This window comes from Salvelinus sp. IW2-2015, unplaced genomic scaffold (assembly GCF_002910315.2).
Source record: "Salvelinus sp. IW2-2015 unplaced genomic scaffold, ASM291031v2 Un_scaffold907, whole genome shotgun sequence".
Classification (NCBI taxonomy): domain Eukaryota; kingdom Metazoa; phylum Chordata; class Actinopteri; order Salmoniformes; family Salmonidae; genus Salvelinus; species Salvelinus sp. IW2-2015.
This window is the reverse complement of record NW_019942641.1, coordinates 53,833-71,840: the sequence shown is the minus strand read 5'-3', so window position 1 is coordinate 71,840 and position 18,008 is coordinate 53,833. Positions and strand designations below refer to the sequence as shown.

Sequence of the window (18,008 nt, the reverse complement as noted above, 5' to 3'; positions counted from 1 at the left end):
CATAGGGGTTTTGATGTTGATAGCATCGAAGGGTCAGCTACACTCAGGAATACAATAAAACTGCTTCAGCATTTGTGTTCAGCATGTTCTTTGCTTGTAATCTTTTAATTACTCACTGTAACATTTGACACTTTATCATGTTAATGGGCATGTTTTAGTCGATGCATTCAGGCGCGATAACCGTTATCTATGTATGCGGTCCTACAATTAGACCTCTTGTTACTTCCTGATTGAGTCACTGCTCAACTTGATTCGAAAAGCCCTACATGACAAACAACACTTTCTCACCATACACACATCTACTTGAAGACCGGACATTGTTATAAGGTAAAGACTATTTTAATAATTGTGTTAGTTTAGGATATACTGTATGCAGTTTTTTGTTGTTGCTTGGAACTGTTTAGAATTGGGCATGACTCATTTTTATTTTATTTATTTTTATTTACACCTTTATTTAACCAGGTAGGCCAGTTGAGAACAAGTTCTTATTTACAACTGCGACCTGGCCAAGATYAAGCWAAGCAGTGCGACAAAAAAAACAACAACACAAAGTTACACATAAACAAACCTACAGTCAATAASACAATAGAAAAATKTATYTACAGTGTGTGCAAATGTAGAAGAGTAGGGAGGTAAGGCAATTAAAAGGCCATAGAGGCAAAATAATTACAATTTAGCATTAACACTGGAGTGATAGATGTGCAGATGACGATGTGCAAGTAGAGATACTGGGGTGCAAAATAGCAATAGGATAAGTAACAATATGGGGATGAGGTAGTTAGGTGTGCTATTTAAAGATTGGCTGTGTACAGGTACAGTGATCGGTAAGCTGCTCTGACAGCTGATGCTTAAAGTTAGAGAGGGAAATATGAGACTCCAGTTTCGGTGATTTTTGCAATTCTTTCCAGTCATTGGCAGCAGAGAACTGGAAGAAAAGGCGGCCAAAGGAAGTGTTGGCTTTGGGGATGACCAGTGAAATATGCCCTGCTGGAGCGCGTGCAACAGGTGGGTGTTGCTATGGTGACCAGTGAGCTGAGATAAGGCGGGGCTTTACCTAGCATAGACTTATGGATGACCTGGAGCCAGTGGGTTTGGCAACGGATATGTAGTGAGGGCCAGCCAACGAGAGAGTACAGGTCGCAGTGGTGGGTAGTATATGGGGCCTTGGTGACAAAACGGATGGCACTGTGATAGACTACATCCAGTTTGCTGAGTAGAGTGTTGGAGGCTATTTTGTAAATGACATCGCCGAAGTCGAGGATTGGTAGTATAGTCAGTTTTACGAGGGTATGTTTGGCAGCATGAGTGAAGGAGGCTTTGTTGCGATATAGGAAGCTGATTCTAGATTTAATTTTGGGATTGGAGATGCTTAATGTGAGTCTGAAAGGAGAGTTTGCAGTCTAACCAGACATATAGGTATTTGTAGTTGTCCACATATTCTAAGTCAGAACCGTCCAGTGTAGTGATGCTAGTCGGGCGGGTGGGTGCGGGCAGCATTCGGTTGAAGAGCATGRACTTAGTTTTACTAATGATCTTTACCAATATTAAAAGATAGATTAGTGAAATATTTCTACCTAGTCACAGCCGTAGAGATTCTATTAAATTACTAGAGGGGCTATGTCATAAACCCTCACAGTTCCAGAATGTATGAAAATGGAAGCAATTGTGGTCAGGGAGAAATCCAAACCAGTCTAATTGGAATGAATGGCAGTAGAGGCATAGGTGATGCATTACCTGCTTTTACTTTTGCAGGAAAATAGAAGGCATGTGATATATAAGAAATTGTGTAACATAATTATTGTTAACCTTCAATATTGTCATATCATTATAAACGACAGTGTATATATAGGTTATATACACCTATTCTGTATAAATAGCCTCTTAAATATATGTAAATAGACCAATGTCTCAATGTTTGTTTTCTTAGAAAGCTGTGTCTTATTCTTTGACATAATGTCAGTACTTGTTYCATTTACCACTTGTCTAAGTCCTATCATCAACTGATGTCAGCCAGTATGTTGGCATATTGACAGTTAATAAAAAATAAAAAATGGAACCATTCCACTTAAACTGGCTGGCTAGTGTAAGTGGAATAGTTATCACAGCACACTGGCTGACCATGGTTGACCAACTCCCTGACCAAAATGGCTGACCTTTTATAAGACCTTTCATGTCCATTCTAGTATTCTATTCCCAATTCTATGGTCACAGCAAAATCGTGATACAGACTGTGAAAGACTTGATCACAAGTACATTGTTTGAATGAAATTGTGAATTGCAATGCATATGACAAACAGTTTGATTTAATCATGTGCTGTTAGTCGTACTAACTGAGTGTGAATAATGACTAAAGTGAGAGGGTGGAATGGTACAAGATACATTTTTATAAGATTTAAAACTAATTTCAAGAGAATTCACACTTAGCTTCTGAAAGTCTGCGTTTGGCAATGTGGGATAAAAAGTCAAAATCGATATTTTATAAGACATTACACTTTAGGGGGTTAAATCAATCAAAGTGTCACAGCCGTCTGTCACGTTCTGACCTTAGTTCCTTTTTTATGTCTTTATTTTAGTTTGGTCAGGGCGTGAGTTGGGGTGGGCATTCTATGTTGTTTTTTCTATGTTTTGTTCTGTTGTTCTATTTCTATGTGTTTGGCCTAGTATGGTTCTCAATCAGAGGCAGGTGTTAGTCGTTGTCTCTGATTGGGAACCATATTTAGGTAGCCTGTTGTCTATTGTGTTTTGTGGGTGGTTGTTTCCTGTGTCTGTACCATACGGGACTGTTTCGATTTTCATTTGTTCATTCACTTTGTTATTTTGTATTTTTGTAGTGTTCAGTTTTGCATATTAAAATGGACACTTACCACGCTGCATATTGGTCCGATATCTCTTACTCCTCGTCAGAAGAAGAGGAAAGTCGTTACACCGTCGTAAGGAGGAGACCAAGGCGCAGGGTGGTAAGCGTACATTCTTCTTTATTAAAAGAACGAACACTGAACAAAACGAACAAAATAACAAAARGAACTGTGAAGCTAATATGGATAGTGCATACAGGCAACTAAACATAGATCAAGAACCCACAAAACCAAAAGGGAAAATGGCAACCTAAATATGATCCCCAATCAGAGACAACGATAAACAGCTGCCTCTGATTGGGAACCAATTCAGGCCACCATAGACATACATATACCGAGACTTACCAAAACCCCTAGACATACAAAAACCCTAGACAATACAAAACAAGCATACCCACCCTCGTCACACCCTGACCGAACCAAAATAATAAAGAAAAACATAGATAACTAAGGTCAGGCGTGACAGTACCCCCCCCCCGCCCAAAGGTGCGGACTCCCGACCGCAAACCTGAACTTATAGGGGTGGGTCCGGGTGGGGATCTACCCTAGTGGCAGCTCTGGTTCTGGACGCCGCCCCCTTCTCTTTACACTGATCCCTCCGCCTTTGTAGATCCAGACCGTGGATTATCGTCGGAGGCTCTGGACTGCGGATCATCGCCGGAGCCCCGGACCGGGGACCCTCGCCGGAGGCCTCGGACCGGGGACCCTCGCCGGAGACCCCGGGCCGGGACCGTCGCCGGAGACCCCGGGCCGGGGACCATCGCTGGAGGCTCCGGACTGGGGATCGTCGCTGGAGGCTCCGGACTGGAGATCGTCGCTGGAGGTTCCGGACTGTGGCCCGTCTTAGGAGGTTCCGGACTGTGGCCCGTCGTAGGAGGTTCCGGACTGTGGCCCGTCGTAGGAGGTTCCGAACTGTGGCCCGTCGTTGGAGGTTCCGGACTGTAGCCCGTCGTTGGAGGTTCCGGACTGTGGCCCGTCATTGGAGGTTCCGGACTGTGAAACGTCGCCGGAGGTTCCAACTGTGAATCGTCGCCGGAAGCTCTGGACTGGGTACTGTGGCCGGAAGCTCTGGACTGGGTACTGTTGCCGGAAGCTCTGCGACTGGGTACTGTCGCCGGAAGCTCTGGACTGGGTACTGTCGCCGGAAGCTCTGGACTGGGTACTGTCGCCGGAAGCTCTGGACTGGGTACTGTCGCCGGAAGCTCTGGACTATGGAAGCGCACTGGAAGCCTGATGCGTGGTGCCGGAACTGGTGGTACCGGGCTGAGGACACGCACCCTTGGGCAAGTGCGGCGAAGAGGCACAGGCCGTATTGGACTGTGGAAGTGCACTGGAGGCCTGATGCGTGGTGCCGGAACTGGTGGTACCGGGCAGAGGACACGCATCTCAGGGCGAGTGCGGGGAAGAGGCACAGGCCGTACTGGACTGTGGAAGTGCACTGGAGGCCTGATGCGTGGTGCCGGAACTGGTGGTACCGGGCTGAGGACACGCACCTCAGGGCGAGTGCGGAGAGGAGGCACAGGACGTACTGGACTGTGGAGGCACACTGGAGATCTGCAGCGTAGAGCTGGCACAATGCGTCCTGGCTGGATGCTCACTTGAGCCCGGCAAGTGCGGGGCYCTAGCACAGGACACACTGGGCTGTGCAGACGCACCTTAGACACAGTACGCAGAGCCGGCGCAGGATATCCTGGTCCAAGGAAGTATACTGGAGACCAGGAGCGCTGAGCCAGCACCATCCGTCCTGGCTGGATGCCCATTCTAGCCCGGCAAATGCGAGGAGCTGGAATAGAGCGCACTGGGCTAAGACTGCGAACTGGAGACACCGTGCTCATCTCTGCATAACACGGTGCCTGACCAGTTACACGCTCCCCACAGTAAGCACGAGGAGTTGGCTCAGGTCTCCAACCTGACTCAGCCAATCTCCTCGTGTGCCTCCCCCCCAAAAAAATCTTGGGGCTGCCTCTTGGGCTTCCTTGCTAACCGTGTCCCCTCGTATCYTCGCCGTTTCTCCTGTGCTACCTCCACCTGCTTCCATGGCAAGGTCTTGTCCCCTGCCATTACCTCCTCCCAGGTCCAGGATGTCCTTCACTCATCTTTCTCCCGGGCCCAGGATGTCCGCTCCTCATTCACACGCTGCTTGGTCCTTTTGTGGTGGGTTCTTCTGTCACGGCCGTCGTAAGGAAGAGACCAAGGCGCAGCGTGGTAAGCGTACATTCTTCTTTATTAAAAGAATGAACACTGAACAAAACYAACAAAATAACAAAACGAACCGTGAAGCTAATATGGATAGTGCATACAGGCAACGAAACATAGATCAAGAACCCACAAAACCAAAAGGGAAAATGGCAACCTAAATATGACCCCCAATCAGAGACAACGATAATTAGCTGCCTCTGATTGGGAACCAATTCAGGCCACCATAGACATACATATACCTAGACTTAACAAGTCACAAACTCAAACTGGGGGCTCAGCTTCTTGCAGGGCATTCAGAGTGGGAGGTTCCTGGTGGAGAATCAGACACGATCACCAGGATMGAACACGGGTACCTCACTGCGGTGGCGATCCTCCTGCTCCTTCTGGTAACGGACGGCACGCTTGAGCCTCACATGACCTTCACTCCGAACCTCCTCTGCATGCCGGAACCATTCGTCCACCGCAGGGGTCTCGGTCTGGCTCGGAGTCCACAGAGCCAGGGCCGGCTAATATTCCAGGACACACTAGAAGGGAGTAAGCCCGGTGGAGGAGTGACATATTGAATTGGACGTATTCCGCCCAGGGAAGGAATTGGGCCCACTCTCCCTGCCGGTCCTGGCAGTGACTCCTCAGGAACCTCCCCAGCTCCTGGTTCATCCTCTCCACCTGCCCGTTGGACTGAGMCCGGTACCCGGAAGTGAGGCTGAACATGTCCCCCAGTTTTTCCATGAAAGCCCTCCATACCTGTGACATGAATTGGGGGCCACAGTTGGAGACGATGTCCTCCGGAAGGCCGTAGTGCCTGAAAGACCTGCTGGAACAGTGCCTCAGCCACCTGGAGAGAGGTAGGGAGACCAGAGAGAGGAATAAGTCGGCATGATTTAGAAAATCTGTCCACAACCACCAGAATGATGGTGAAACCGTCAGAGGAGGGGAGATCGGTAACAAAGTCAATGGACAGATGAGGCKAGGGACGCTGAGGCACGAGAAGTGGAAGGAGTTTCCCTGCTGGAGCGTGCCGGGAGACTGAGTTTGGGAACACACAGAACAGGAGTTGACGTAGAGAGTAATGTCCTGCACCAAGGTGGGCCACCAATACTTTTCGGAGAGTGATTGTATAGCACGGGTCATCACAGGATGCCCAGCGACAACAACTGTGTGTGCCAAGGGAAGTAGTGGGAGCGGGTTCCCTCCAGAGCCTGGTTAATGTCTACATCTATGTCCCAGACCACAGGGGCTACGACACGAGGGAACAGGAAAACAAGTCCTGTCGTCACGACATGCCAGTTCCGTTTGGACCTCCTTGCGCAGTCCTCTTCAGAAGAGCATACTGAGCGCCGGTTTATTCCATCCGCTGGATGTTGCTACTGTCCAGAAGGTGAGTTGGTCATCCTGCCGTAGTTGGAGTAGGCGCTCATCCCCCTCTCTGCCCTCCGGTGGTTGATTAAAAATACCTCTGAACAGAGCCATGAACCCCCTCATGCGAAGCCATCTCCTCCCCTCTCTCCCAGYCGGCCATAGCCCACTCAAACGCCCGTCCAGTCGGCAGAGAAATAACCGTGGCAACCTAGGACCTATTAGTGGTGGGGGCTCCCATCTGATGCGCAAAATAATAATAATGGGCATTGCTGACCTGGGCGGACTGATGTGCTGGATCGCTGGGTCGACTGGTGGCAGACTACCCTCCGTTAGTGGAAGGCAATGCCTCTCGGGCATGTTTGAGACGTTGAAAACTGCGAAGAACCTCTTCCATAGCCATCCCCAGTTGCGCCAGCTGGTCGTGGTGCTTACAAAGTAGATATCCCTGTTCGTCTACCGTCTGGGAGATGTCCTGGTTTCCTGCTGCTTCCATTTGGTGAGGCAATATTCTGTAACGTGGACGCTGGGAGTCGGGATGCAAGTGCAGGTGGTGAGTTTAATCATAAATGGAACAATACAAGATACACAAGTAGCGTACAGACATGAAACACATAGTCAATAGGTAATCAGTGAAGTGATGGAGTCCAGGCGTGCCTATTGATGAAGCYCAGGTGTGCGTAATGATGAATGCCAGGACCAGTGGTCAGTAAACCGGTGACGTCGAATACCGGAGGGGAGGAGGGATTAGACATGACATATATAAAACATTGAATTTGGCCTTTATTACTATAGGCCATAGAAAGGCATTGATTAACACATTCATATATGGCAAAACAGACAGTCCAAAAAATCTATCATAAAAAATTGAATTGAATTGAATTGTTCACAGCAAARTGCACAGTGTTACATCKACACTGAGAGCGTTACATTTAATACTGTTCCTGTGTCTGTACAGGTCCACATCAGTGTTAAATTAACACACTGCTAATGTGTAACACCTTATTTGCATATTTCCAAAGTGCCCTGCCTTTCGAGTGAATTGTACAGTTACCACCCATGACTGTATTTGTTAGTGACAGAGACCTGGTGTTTGCATTCATACATTTTCAGTCCTGTGGCCTTCACCAAGTGAGTTCCTATGTGAATATGTTATCATTAAAATGTAATTATTTAACACAAGGGAGAGATGTGCAACCCAGAGGGGCTTTACTCATTTACTGCATTTCTATAAAATAACATAAATCTCTCAAATGCTATTTGGAGAACAGGTGAAACAAATAAAAATGACCCCAGCCATTATCACCTTGATTGCTGTAGGTTCATTCACCTCAGTTGATCTACAAACACATAGCCAATTAGCTATACAATTAGACGCTACACATTAACTCACATTAATTTAGCACCGGGATTAAAAACTATAATTTAATACGTACAGAGGGATCTGTTAGGAATCTGTTGTGATGGAGTTGTACAGCTAATTTCCTGCAATTCTACACATTTTGCCATTACCTATGATATCTGGGTGAGAGTAAGTAACAAAATCAATGTGGGCTCCCTGGAGGACATAGCCCCTGTGTACCCGGTCGGTAATTCAGCCATTATTACAACAAGTTTAGATAGCTGGCTAGACTAATTAACCAATCTTTTGAAAAATACTGACATGGGCTAATTGAGTGACTGTCAGTGAGTGACATATAACAAGAAGAAAACTGCTGATGAACAACCAATAAAAAAAATGCACCTTTCGTATTCTACTATTCTAACTTTCAACAGTAAGTTGAGACCCGACTGAAACAATTACAGAGGTCCGGACCTCTGTGTCCTCTTACCTGTATGTAGCTACGGCCATGGTTATTGTATTTAGAATTGCGAGTGGCTAATGACCTTTATCAATGCCAAGCGTCAGATTAGTGAAATATGTAGTCGAATTACGGCACAGATCATGATACACCACAGGATGTGAAAGATTTGATCACAAGTACATTGTTTGAAGAAAATTGTGAATTGCAATTGATATGACAAAAAGCTTGATTTAATCATGTGGTTTTAGTGGTACTGAGTGTAATAGTCCTGACTAAAGTTAACATGGGGAATTGGTACAGAAACAGCCATAAGATTTTATGCTAATTTCAAGAGATTTCACCTTTTAGCTTCTGAAAACCTTTGAGTTTGGCAATGTGAAAAAAATCTTGTCGAAGACATTACACTTTAGGGGGTTAACCCTCAAGGGAAGAGCTAACTTCAGTCAGAGACAAAATAAGTGAAGCCCAAAAATTAAGAAATCACGTTAGATGTGTGAGCAGGATGGTAATATTTCCTTTATATGTCAGTGCCCTTAGTCTCTGAAGAAGGGTGGTTATAAGTCTACAGCAAGATAGATAATAGTAAGCAAGATATTGGACATTGAAAGTCTCATATGTAACATTAAATATTATATGGAGAGTAACTTCTCCCTTTTTCCTGCAGGTCCAGCACTGAAAGGAAGGGATGGGAATTGAACAACTGCTGTGGCATTTTCTTACTCACTGCTTTTGGCTTGGAGGTATGGCTTGCATACTGTATATAGTCAATTATTATAATTTTTTTGAATTTGTTCAAACTAACCAGTGTGGTCCGTTGCATGTCTAACTGTCCAACACCTCTTACTAAAATGTTTCCCACTGCTATTTGAGGGATGGGAGTTGATACCTCGTCATGGACTGCTGAGGTGCCCAGCTCAGTCTCTGGCCTACAGGGCTCACCCATTGTGATTCCCTGCTCATTCAACTACCCAGAACCAGAGAAGAAGCCCGCTGAATTCACTGGCATCTGGCTCAAAGACAAAAATGAGGTTATATACCACAAAGACAGCTCCAAAATCATTCAAGACTACAAGGGTCGTACAGAGCTGGTGGGAGACCTCCTGCAGAAGAACTGCTCTCTCAGAATCAACCCTCTCCATTGCAGTGACGAAGGACCCTTTACTTTCAGGATTGAAATCAAAGACTATAACAAGTATTCATACAAAGAGGACACAGTCTCCATTGTAGTGTGCAGTAAGTTCCCAAGGGAAGAATTGACAAGGAGAATTTCAATTGTTGTATTATAGTATCCCATTATTTGCCCTAATGATAGCTGTAGCTTCTTGTTGATTTAAATTATAGTGCTGAAAGGYAAGAACCAAMAACTCGTGGATGCACACCTCAAAAGAACTGCAATAACTGTTCTGTCTTTGCTGATTTCAGGCTCTCCAGGCCCCCCCTCTCTGTCAGTGATGGAGGAGGTGAAGGTGGGGGAGGAGGTATCTGCCTCCTGCTCTGTGTCTCACTCCTGCCCATCTGATTCCCCTCGCATCACCTGGAGCCACTCCGGAATATCCAGTGTCCAATCACAGCAGCTGACCAAAGGCCAGTGGGAAGTGACGTCATCCCTGACCTTTAACCCCAGCAGTACTGATCACAACCAGTCTCTGGTCTGCACAGCAGCATACAGGGGGGGGGAGACAACGAAAACGTTGAAAACTCTCAATGTCAAATGTAAGTGGACCACACCTGTGTGTTAACAACATTGTTTGGTAAATTACACTTTCACTTCTGTGAAAACTGAATAGATCTGTGCATATGACAAAAGTGAAACTAGAAACAAAACTTATTCGAAAAAGATAACATTAACTTTGTCCAAAGTCTGGATGTAGCAAACTTCCCTTTTGAAATCTAAATAGATTGAAAGCATGTAATTGATCCACTGAATTTCTCCTAAGATGTTTATTACATAGTAATATCATTCTTACTAATGATGTTATTCATAGATGCCCCAGTGGATGTGAAGGTTAAGGGAGTGTCCAGTGTGAAGGAGGGAGACTCTGTAGAACTGAGATGCTCCAGTGACAGTAACCCTGCTGCCCACAGCTACCGCTGGCACAACAGCAGAGGGCCTCTGCCCACCACTGGACCCACACTCACACTGGAGAATGTGACCAGACTCACTGAAGCCCTCTACTGCACTGCCATCAACACAGAGGGACAAGGTCAATCCAGCCCACTGAAGCTCAATGTAGAGTGTAAGTAGATTCCGCTATTCTGTTAATAAGGTGTCAGGACCCGGTTACGAACTCGGGTCTCCGGTGTGAGAACTTAGCAAACTGAGCCATTAATAGTCGGCAGAACCCAGAAGATGAGGCAGACACAGCAGTACTTGAGACGGTGTTTTAATAAAGTAAAAAGGAAAGTTCTTCAGGCAAAAATCTAAATCCACAACGTCAAAAGTAATCCCAAGAGAAAAAGGTAATCCTCCAAGTCAAAAGGTAAACCCACAAGGTGGTAGGTACAGCAGGAAAAAGCCTCAAAAMATACTCAAAAATAAATAAACGAGAACAAAAACAGAGTACCACAAGAGAGTACTACTGGCGCAATAAATGTTCACAGCATCGCTAGGGCTGGGTGCAAACATTCAAACACAGAGCAAAGAACTGAGGAAAACTAAGGGTTTAAATACATTCAAGGGAAACGAGGCACAGGTGCAAATAATAACTGGAAACAAGGGAAAACAAAAGGGTCAAAAAAGCACAATGGGGGCATCTAGTGGCCAAAACCGGAACAATCCTGGCCAAATCCTGACATAAGGAGCATGTCATGTCTGTGTATAAAATATTAAGAACGTTRTCTTCAGGATGTAGCACTACATGTTCAGTTAAAACCAAACTGTTCATCATTCTCATCCCAGACCCCCCTGAGATCAAAGTGGGCTCTGCCTGCACTTCAGACATCTCCATGGTAACCTGTCTGTGCATTGTGAATTTGGAGCCCCCCGGCACCGTGGAGTGGTCTCTTCCAGCCGAACCCCTGCCCACCCTGCCCAGTACCAGACTTGAGAGGCATGGGTCAGTTACCATGGTGATCCTACAGAGGGCACTAGGCTTCTCAGAGACCGTCCACTGCCATGCCAGCAACACACAGGGCAATGCCACCTTGTCCTTCACTGTGTCCACAAATGGTAAGGGAAACAGTTGGGGAAGTGTATCATAAATAAAGTATTACATACTATATTAAAGGATATTATAAAGGATGTTATTTGTACATTAATATATCATATTTATTTGTTTTTGGACAGATAAGATGTTGATGCTATACGTTTCAATTGGTATTGCTGCATTAGTGGTGGTAGTAATACTAGTTCCCATGTCAGCTCTCCTATTGAACAAGAAGGGGTAAGTTACTCTTTTATTTCTTTTTGGAGGGAGCTACGCAGATTTGTATTTGTTTTTAGCTGTTTTGTTCTGTTTGTATTAATTGGCATTATTTTTCTCATCAGTGGGAGGAGTCGTAGTGACCTGCCAGTAACCAGTAAGCAGGATATGGATGCATCCAAGTGTGCTTCCTCAGATCCCTCAACATCAAGGTATTTTTCTACAGGCTGTTCTATCTGTGATCATAATGTATACATCCTGATGAGTTGTTAAAGCCCATTAGCCTACATTCACTCTTGTAGTGTCTTATCAAATGAAGAGAATGCATTTGAGAGTGGCCCTAACTGTATCCACAGGAAAGAGCAGAAAGACACCAGCAGTGAAATCAACACAAACTACTACACCAACAATCACCTATATGGCAACATAGAGGTATGTACTGTAGGCCTACTGCATACATTTACAGCTGCTGTAGAGATCTGAGAAAATGTTGCTCTAAATAAAAGTATATAAAAAAACAATAAAGGTGTTGTTGATGATATCTCTGATCTGGTTTCCTGTAGGCTGAAGAGGATGGCGACCCATTCGAGTGTGAGGGTGGAGATGATTCAGTCTATGGTAACATGTGAACACAACAGGAAGAATGTGGAAGTCAGCTGGCTCAGAGCCATGGTATTCAGTCTCTAAAATGTTCCAGTGAAATATTAACATTTTAACCCAATTTAGCATAACAGGTGACTGCTTATATTTGATAGCTTCATGTAGCTTTATGGTTCTTATGGCATAAGAATATGGTACTTTCTTATTTGGGCTGTGGCTTGGTGTTATGGCTTTTACAAGGCGTTTGTTTATTATCTGTGGCTTGGGTGAGTTTTTACTAAATGTTAAATATGCACAATAAAATAACCAGTATTTAACAATAGCTTGTTTTACCCTTCCCCAGCTATCTGTTGAAATTGTGTCTTGAGGGTAATCTGAGGATAGAATACGAGTGTGGGACTTTCAGTTTCTCTGCTTGGGGTTGCTCTTTCATTTATGGAGATGTTCAAAATCTGTTTTTTTCCATAGGGTTTGAACTATTACACAATACTGATTTTGTCAAAATACTGTAGCTTTAGATTTCTTGACCCTCTCTATAAGAACATTGCAGTAACAGGCATACAAATCAAAATACAGACAATTATTCKTTTTATTAGGTTTTGATTGTAGCTCTGTATACATGATCAAATCTGAATAAATAAAAAATWGCTTGTTTCACAAAACATTTTTTTTAACAAATCCTTCATATGATTTGAAAGGCATAAAAATGTATAAATMGATTCAGTGTATTGAATTGTGGGCATGGTGTGTTCTCCTACCTACATCATTGAGAGGGTGAGAAACATAGAGATGCTACTAAATTATTCTAATCTTCAGGAAATGCCCTTGTTAAGAACCTTTTTATTTACAAAAGGCCTACTGCGGGGACGGGGGCTGGGATTAAAAATAAAATAAAAATATAGGACAACAAACACATCACGATGAGAGACACCACAACACAACATAAAGAGAGACCTAAGACAACAACATAGCATGGCAGCAACACATGAAAATGCAGCATGGTAGAAACACAACATGGCAGCAGCACAACATGGTAGCAGCACAAAACATGGTACAAACATTATTGGGCACAGACAACAGCACAAAGGGCAAGAAGGTAGAAACAACAATACATCACGTGAAGCAGCCACAACTGTCAGTAAGAGTGTCCATGATTGAGTCTTTGAATGAAGAGATGGAGATAAAACGGTCCAGTTTGAGTGTTTATTGCAGCTCGTTCCAGTCGCTAGCTGCAGTGAACTAAAAAGAGGAGCGACCAACGGGTGTTGTATGTGGAGGATGAGGGCTGCAGTAGGTATCTCAGATAGGCCTCACTCCTCCCTAAAAGGGTTTTATAAATAAGCATCAACCAGTTTGTCTTGCGACGGGTATACAGAGATAACCAGGTTACAGAGTAGTATAGAGTGCAGTGATGTGTCCTATAAGGAGCATTGGTGGCAAATCTGATGGCCGAATGGTAAAGAACATCTAGCCGCTCGAGAGCACCCTTACCTGCCAATCTATAAATTACGTCTCCGTAATCTAGCATGGTTAGGGTGGTCATCTGAATCGCGGTTAGTTTGGCAGCAGGGGTGAAAGAGGCGTGATTACGATAGAGTCTAGATTTAACCTTAGCCTGCAGCTTTGATATGTGCTGAGAGAAGGACAGTGTACCGTCTAGCCATACTACCAAGTACTTGTGTGAGGTGACTACCTCAAGCTCTAAACCCTCAGAGGTAGTAATCTCACCGGTGGGGAGAGGGGCATTCTTCTTACCAAACCACATGACCTTTGTTTTGGAGGTGTTCAGAACAGGGTTAACCTCTTGACGCTAGCGGTCAGATTTTTTAWTTWTTTTTWAATAACGTTCCCAAGGTAAACGGACTATTTCTCAGGTCCAGATCGTAGAATAGCATATAATTTACAGATTAGGATAGAAAACACTCCAAAGTTTCCAAAACTGTCAACATATTGTCTGTGAGTATAACAAAACTGATTCTGCAGGCGAAAACCTGAGGAAATCTAACACGGAAGTGATTTTTCTTTTTTTTAAGGGTAGAGAAAGCTTGTTGGACACGAAGAAAGCTTTGTTGTAGAGTGTTCAACACAAAATCCGGGGAGGGGAAAGCTGAGTATAAGACTAATAAATGGATGAGAGAGCTTCCTGCTGCTTGAGCTATGTTGTTGATGTAAATTGAGAAGAGTGTAGGGCCTAGGATCGAGCCATGGGGTACTCCCTTGGTGACAGGCAGTGGCAGAGACAGCAGATGTTCTGACTTTATACACTGCACTCTTTGAGAAAGGTAGTTTGCAAATCAGGCCAAAGACCCCTCAGAAACACCAATGGAATGGTCTACCGTATCACAGGCTTTGGCCAAGTCAATAAAAATTGCAGCACAACATTGCTTAGAATCAAGGGCAATGGTGACATCATTTAAGACCTTTACGGTTGCAGTGACACATCCATAACCTGAGTGGAATCCAGATTGCATACCCAAGAGAATACTATAGACATTGTGACAAACCTCTTCAAGATTAGGAGAATTTGTCACAAATTAAGCGGGAAACTGTCACCAAAATCACAGCAGAAAATCACTCCCCCTTCGAACAGGACAGTACCTGTGTGTTTGTTTCTCCGTCCTGGTCCACACAGGCCGCAAGGATAGCAGGGTTCGGTACACGAATCGGGTTCTCGATAGGTCCAGGTCCAAACGCCAACAGGTAAGTCCAAACAGTCCAGCTCATACACGGTAAATCCAACCAATATATATTGTCTCTTTCTCTATGGTTCACAGAACCTTCCAGCCCCTCCTCTCTCTCTTCCTGGTTTGTCTTGACCCCTTATCTGTGGGTCGGCCCCAAATTCTGAGCGTTTCCCTTGCTTCTGGGAATTGTAGTTTTGGCGGTCGTCCATTTTGTGATCTGTAGTTCTGATCGGGATGGCCATTTTAGTGAGAGTTTTTAGTTTAGTAGTTCTGCTCTCACATATCTGCCATTTATCACTCGACCGCCTTCTTAGCCACACATCTCCCCCCTAGATCCAACCCCCTAGGTCGTGCTACCGCAGCAAAATATCCGTGCATGCGGGATAACCCATTCACATTTCCTTACCTTGCTCTGTGTTTTAATTCAAAGCGAAACGGGTGGAGACAAAAACCACCGCATCACCCGAGCGTTCTTCTCTCTAGCCCTATGCATCCAGGTGACTGGGGCATGGTCACTGATGAGGGTGAAGTGGCGCCCTAGCAAGAAGTATTTCAGGCTTTCTCAAGCCCACTTCACTGCCAGCGCTTCTATCTCAATGACTGAGTAGTTGGCCTCCCGTGGTTCCAGCTTCCTGCTTAAAAACAGGATGGGGTGTTCCACCCTTTTACCTCTTGGGATAACACTGCTCCCAAGCCGACCTCTGAGGTATCCGTCTGAACCACAACCTCTCGCTCAAAGTCTGGTACCACCAGCACTGGATTACAGCAGAGAGCCTTGGGGTTTGATTAACTTGATTAACTTCTTATTGATTAACTTCTTATTTCGACATCTGGATGAGAAGTGTGCCCAAAGTAAACTGCCTGTTACTCATGCATATAATTGGTAGATTTGGATAGAAAACACTCTAAAGTTTCCAAAACTGTTAAAATAATGTCTGTGAGTTTAATAGAAATGATATGCCAGGCAAAAACCCTGAGGAAAATCCATCCAGGAAGTGGGATTTTTTTGATGTGGGTAATTTTCAATTGAATGCCTATAGAGTATCTAATGGGTTAGGACCCACATTGCAGTTCCTATGGCTTCCACTAGATGTCAACAGTCTTTAGACATTGTTTCAGGCTTGTTTTCTGAAAAATGAAGAAGAATGAGACCTTTCTGTCAGTGGACTGTAGAATCATGCAGTGCTGGTTTGCGCGCATGACCGAGTGCACGCCCTTCGTTTCTTTCCCTTTCTATTGAATACGCTATTGTCCGGTTGAAATATTATCGATTATTTAGACAATTGACAACCTGACGATTAATTATAAACATTGTTTGACATGTTTCGACGAACTTTACCGGTACTATTAGGATGTATTTGTCTGCATGTTTTGACCGCCTTTGAGCCAGTGGATTACTGAACAAAACGCGCCAACAAAACAAGTTTTTGGGATATAAAGAGGGAGTTTATTGAACAAAACAAACATTTATTGTGTAGCTGGGACTCTTGTGACTGCAACCATATGAAGATCTTCAAAGGTAAGTGATTAATTTTATCGCTATTTCTGACTTTTGTAATTCCTTTACTTGGTTGTAAAATGTTTGTATGCTTTTGTAAGCGGGGAGCTGTCCTCAGATAATCACATGGTATGCTTTCGCCGTAAAGCCTTTTTGAAATCTGACAAAGTATGACAATCTGACAAAGTCCCACCTCGACAACAGCCAATGAAACTGCAGGGCGCCAAATTCAAAACAACAGAAATCCCATAATTAAAATTCCTCAAACATACAAGTATTATACACCATTTTAAAGATAAACTTGTTGTTAATCCCACCATAGTGTCCGATTTCAAAAAGGCTTTACGACGAAAGCACACCAAACGATTAGGTTAGGTCAGCAACTACTCACAGAAAAACACAGCCATTTTTCCAGCCAAAGAGAGGAGTTACAAAAAGCAGAAATAGAGATACAATTAATCACTAACCTTTGATGATCTTCATCAGATGACACTCATAGGACTTCATGTTACACAATACATGTATGTTTTGTTCGATAAAGTTCATATTTATATCCAAAAATCTGTTTACATTGGCGCGTTATGGTCAGTAATGTTTTGCTTCCAAAACATCCAGTGATTTTGCAGAAAGCCACATCAATTTACAGAAATACTCATCATAAATGTTGATGAAAATACAAGTGTTATGTATGAAATTAAAGATATACTTCTCCTTAATGCAACCACTGTGTCAGATTTCAAAAAAGCTTTACGGAAAAAGCACACCATGCAATAATCTGAGTACAGCGCTCAGAGACCAAAACAAGCCATACAGATACCCGCCATGTTGTGGAGTCAACATAAGTCAGAAATAGCATTATAAATATTCACTTACCTTTGATGATCTTCATCGGAATGCACTCCCAGGAATCCCAGTTCCACAATAAATGTTTGTTTTGTTCGATAAAGTCCATCATTTATGTCCAAATACCTCCTTTTTATTCGCGCGTTTAGTTCACAAATCCAAATTCAAGAGGCGCAGGCACTTAGTCCAGACTAAAAGTCAAAAAGTTCCATTACAGTTCGTAGAAACATGTCAAACGATGTATAGAATCAATCTTTAGGATGTTTTTATCATAAATCTTCAATAATATTCCAACCGGACAATTCCTTTGTCTTTAGAAATGAAAAGGAACGCAGCTCACTCTCACCCCCGCACGCATGACTTAGCTCATGGCATTCTGCCAGACCTCTTAGTCAAACAGCTCTTATTCGCTCCCCCTTCACAATAGAAGCCTGAAACAAGGTTCTAAAAAGACTGTTTCTAGTGGAAGCCTTAGGAAGTGCAATCGGACCAAATTTTACACTGTATATTGGATAGGCAAAGACTTGAAAAACTACAAACCTCAGATTTCCCACTTCCTGGTTGGATTTTTTATCAGGTTTTTGCCTGCCATATGAGTTCTGTTATACTCACAGACATCATTCAAACAGTTTTAGAAACTTCAGAGTGTTTTCTATCAAAATCTACTAATGATATGCATATCCTAGCCTCTGGGCCTGAGTAGCAGGCAGTTTACTCTGGGCCCGCTTTTCATCCGGACGTGAAAATACTGCCCCCTACCCTAGAGAAGTTAATGAAGTGGTGATTTAAAGAACTCAGCCATGTGC

The 18,008-nt window shown here is 44.0% G+C and overlaps 1 protein-coding gene across 4 annotated transcripts; it reads left to right on the top strand.

The window, feature by feature from the left end:
- The first annotated feature begins 228 nt into the window (after positions 1-228).
- On the top strand, positions 229-12,499 carry LOC112069095 (B-cell receptor CD22-like). Of its 4 annotated transcripts, XM_070438407.1 has the most exons (12): positions 229-327; positions 909-1,005; positions 2,832-2,957; positions 8,880-8,955; positions 9,086-9,448; positions 9,638-9,928; positions 10,201-10,452; positions 11,115-11,384; positions 11,502-11,598; positions 11,703-11,789; positions 11,934-12,009; positions 12,141-12,499. In XM_070438407.1, exons 4-12 carry the CDS (start codon positions 8,901-8,903, stop codon positions 12,204-12,206), a joined length of 1,557 nt encoding a protein of 518 aa, XP_070294508.1. In that variant the 5' UTR covers positions 229-327; positions 909-1,005; positions 2,832-2,957; positions 8,880-8,900; the 3' UTR covers positions 12,207-12,499. The 4 variants fall into 4 exon arrangements, with proteins under 4 accessions (XP_070294508.1, XP_070294507.1, XP_023992152.1 ...); XM_070438406.1 differs by lacking the exon at positions 2,832-2,957; XM_024136384.2 differs by lacking the exons at positions 909-1,005; positions 2,832-2,957 and having other exon boundaries at positions 239-327.
- Positions 12,500-18,008: the final 5,509 nt, after the last annotated feature.

Coding starts and splice junctions, on each gene's coding strand:
- LOC112069095 (XM_070438406.1), top strand. CDS start 8,901: ATGGGAATTGAACAACTGCTGTGGCATTTTCTTACTCACTGCTTTTGG. Junction 8,956..9,085: donor TCACTGCTTTTGGCTTGGAG/GTATGGCTTGCA, acceptor CTGCTATTTGAG/GGATGGGAGTTGATACCTCG. Junction 12,010..12,140: donor ACCTATATGGCAACATAGAG/GTATGTACTGTA, acceptor GGTTTCCTGTAG/GCTGAAGAGGATGGCGACCC.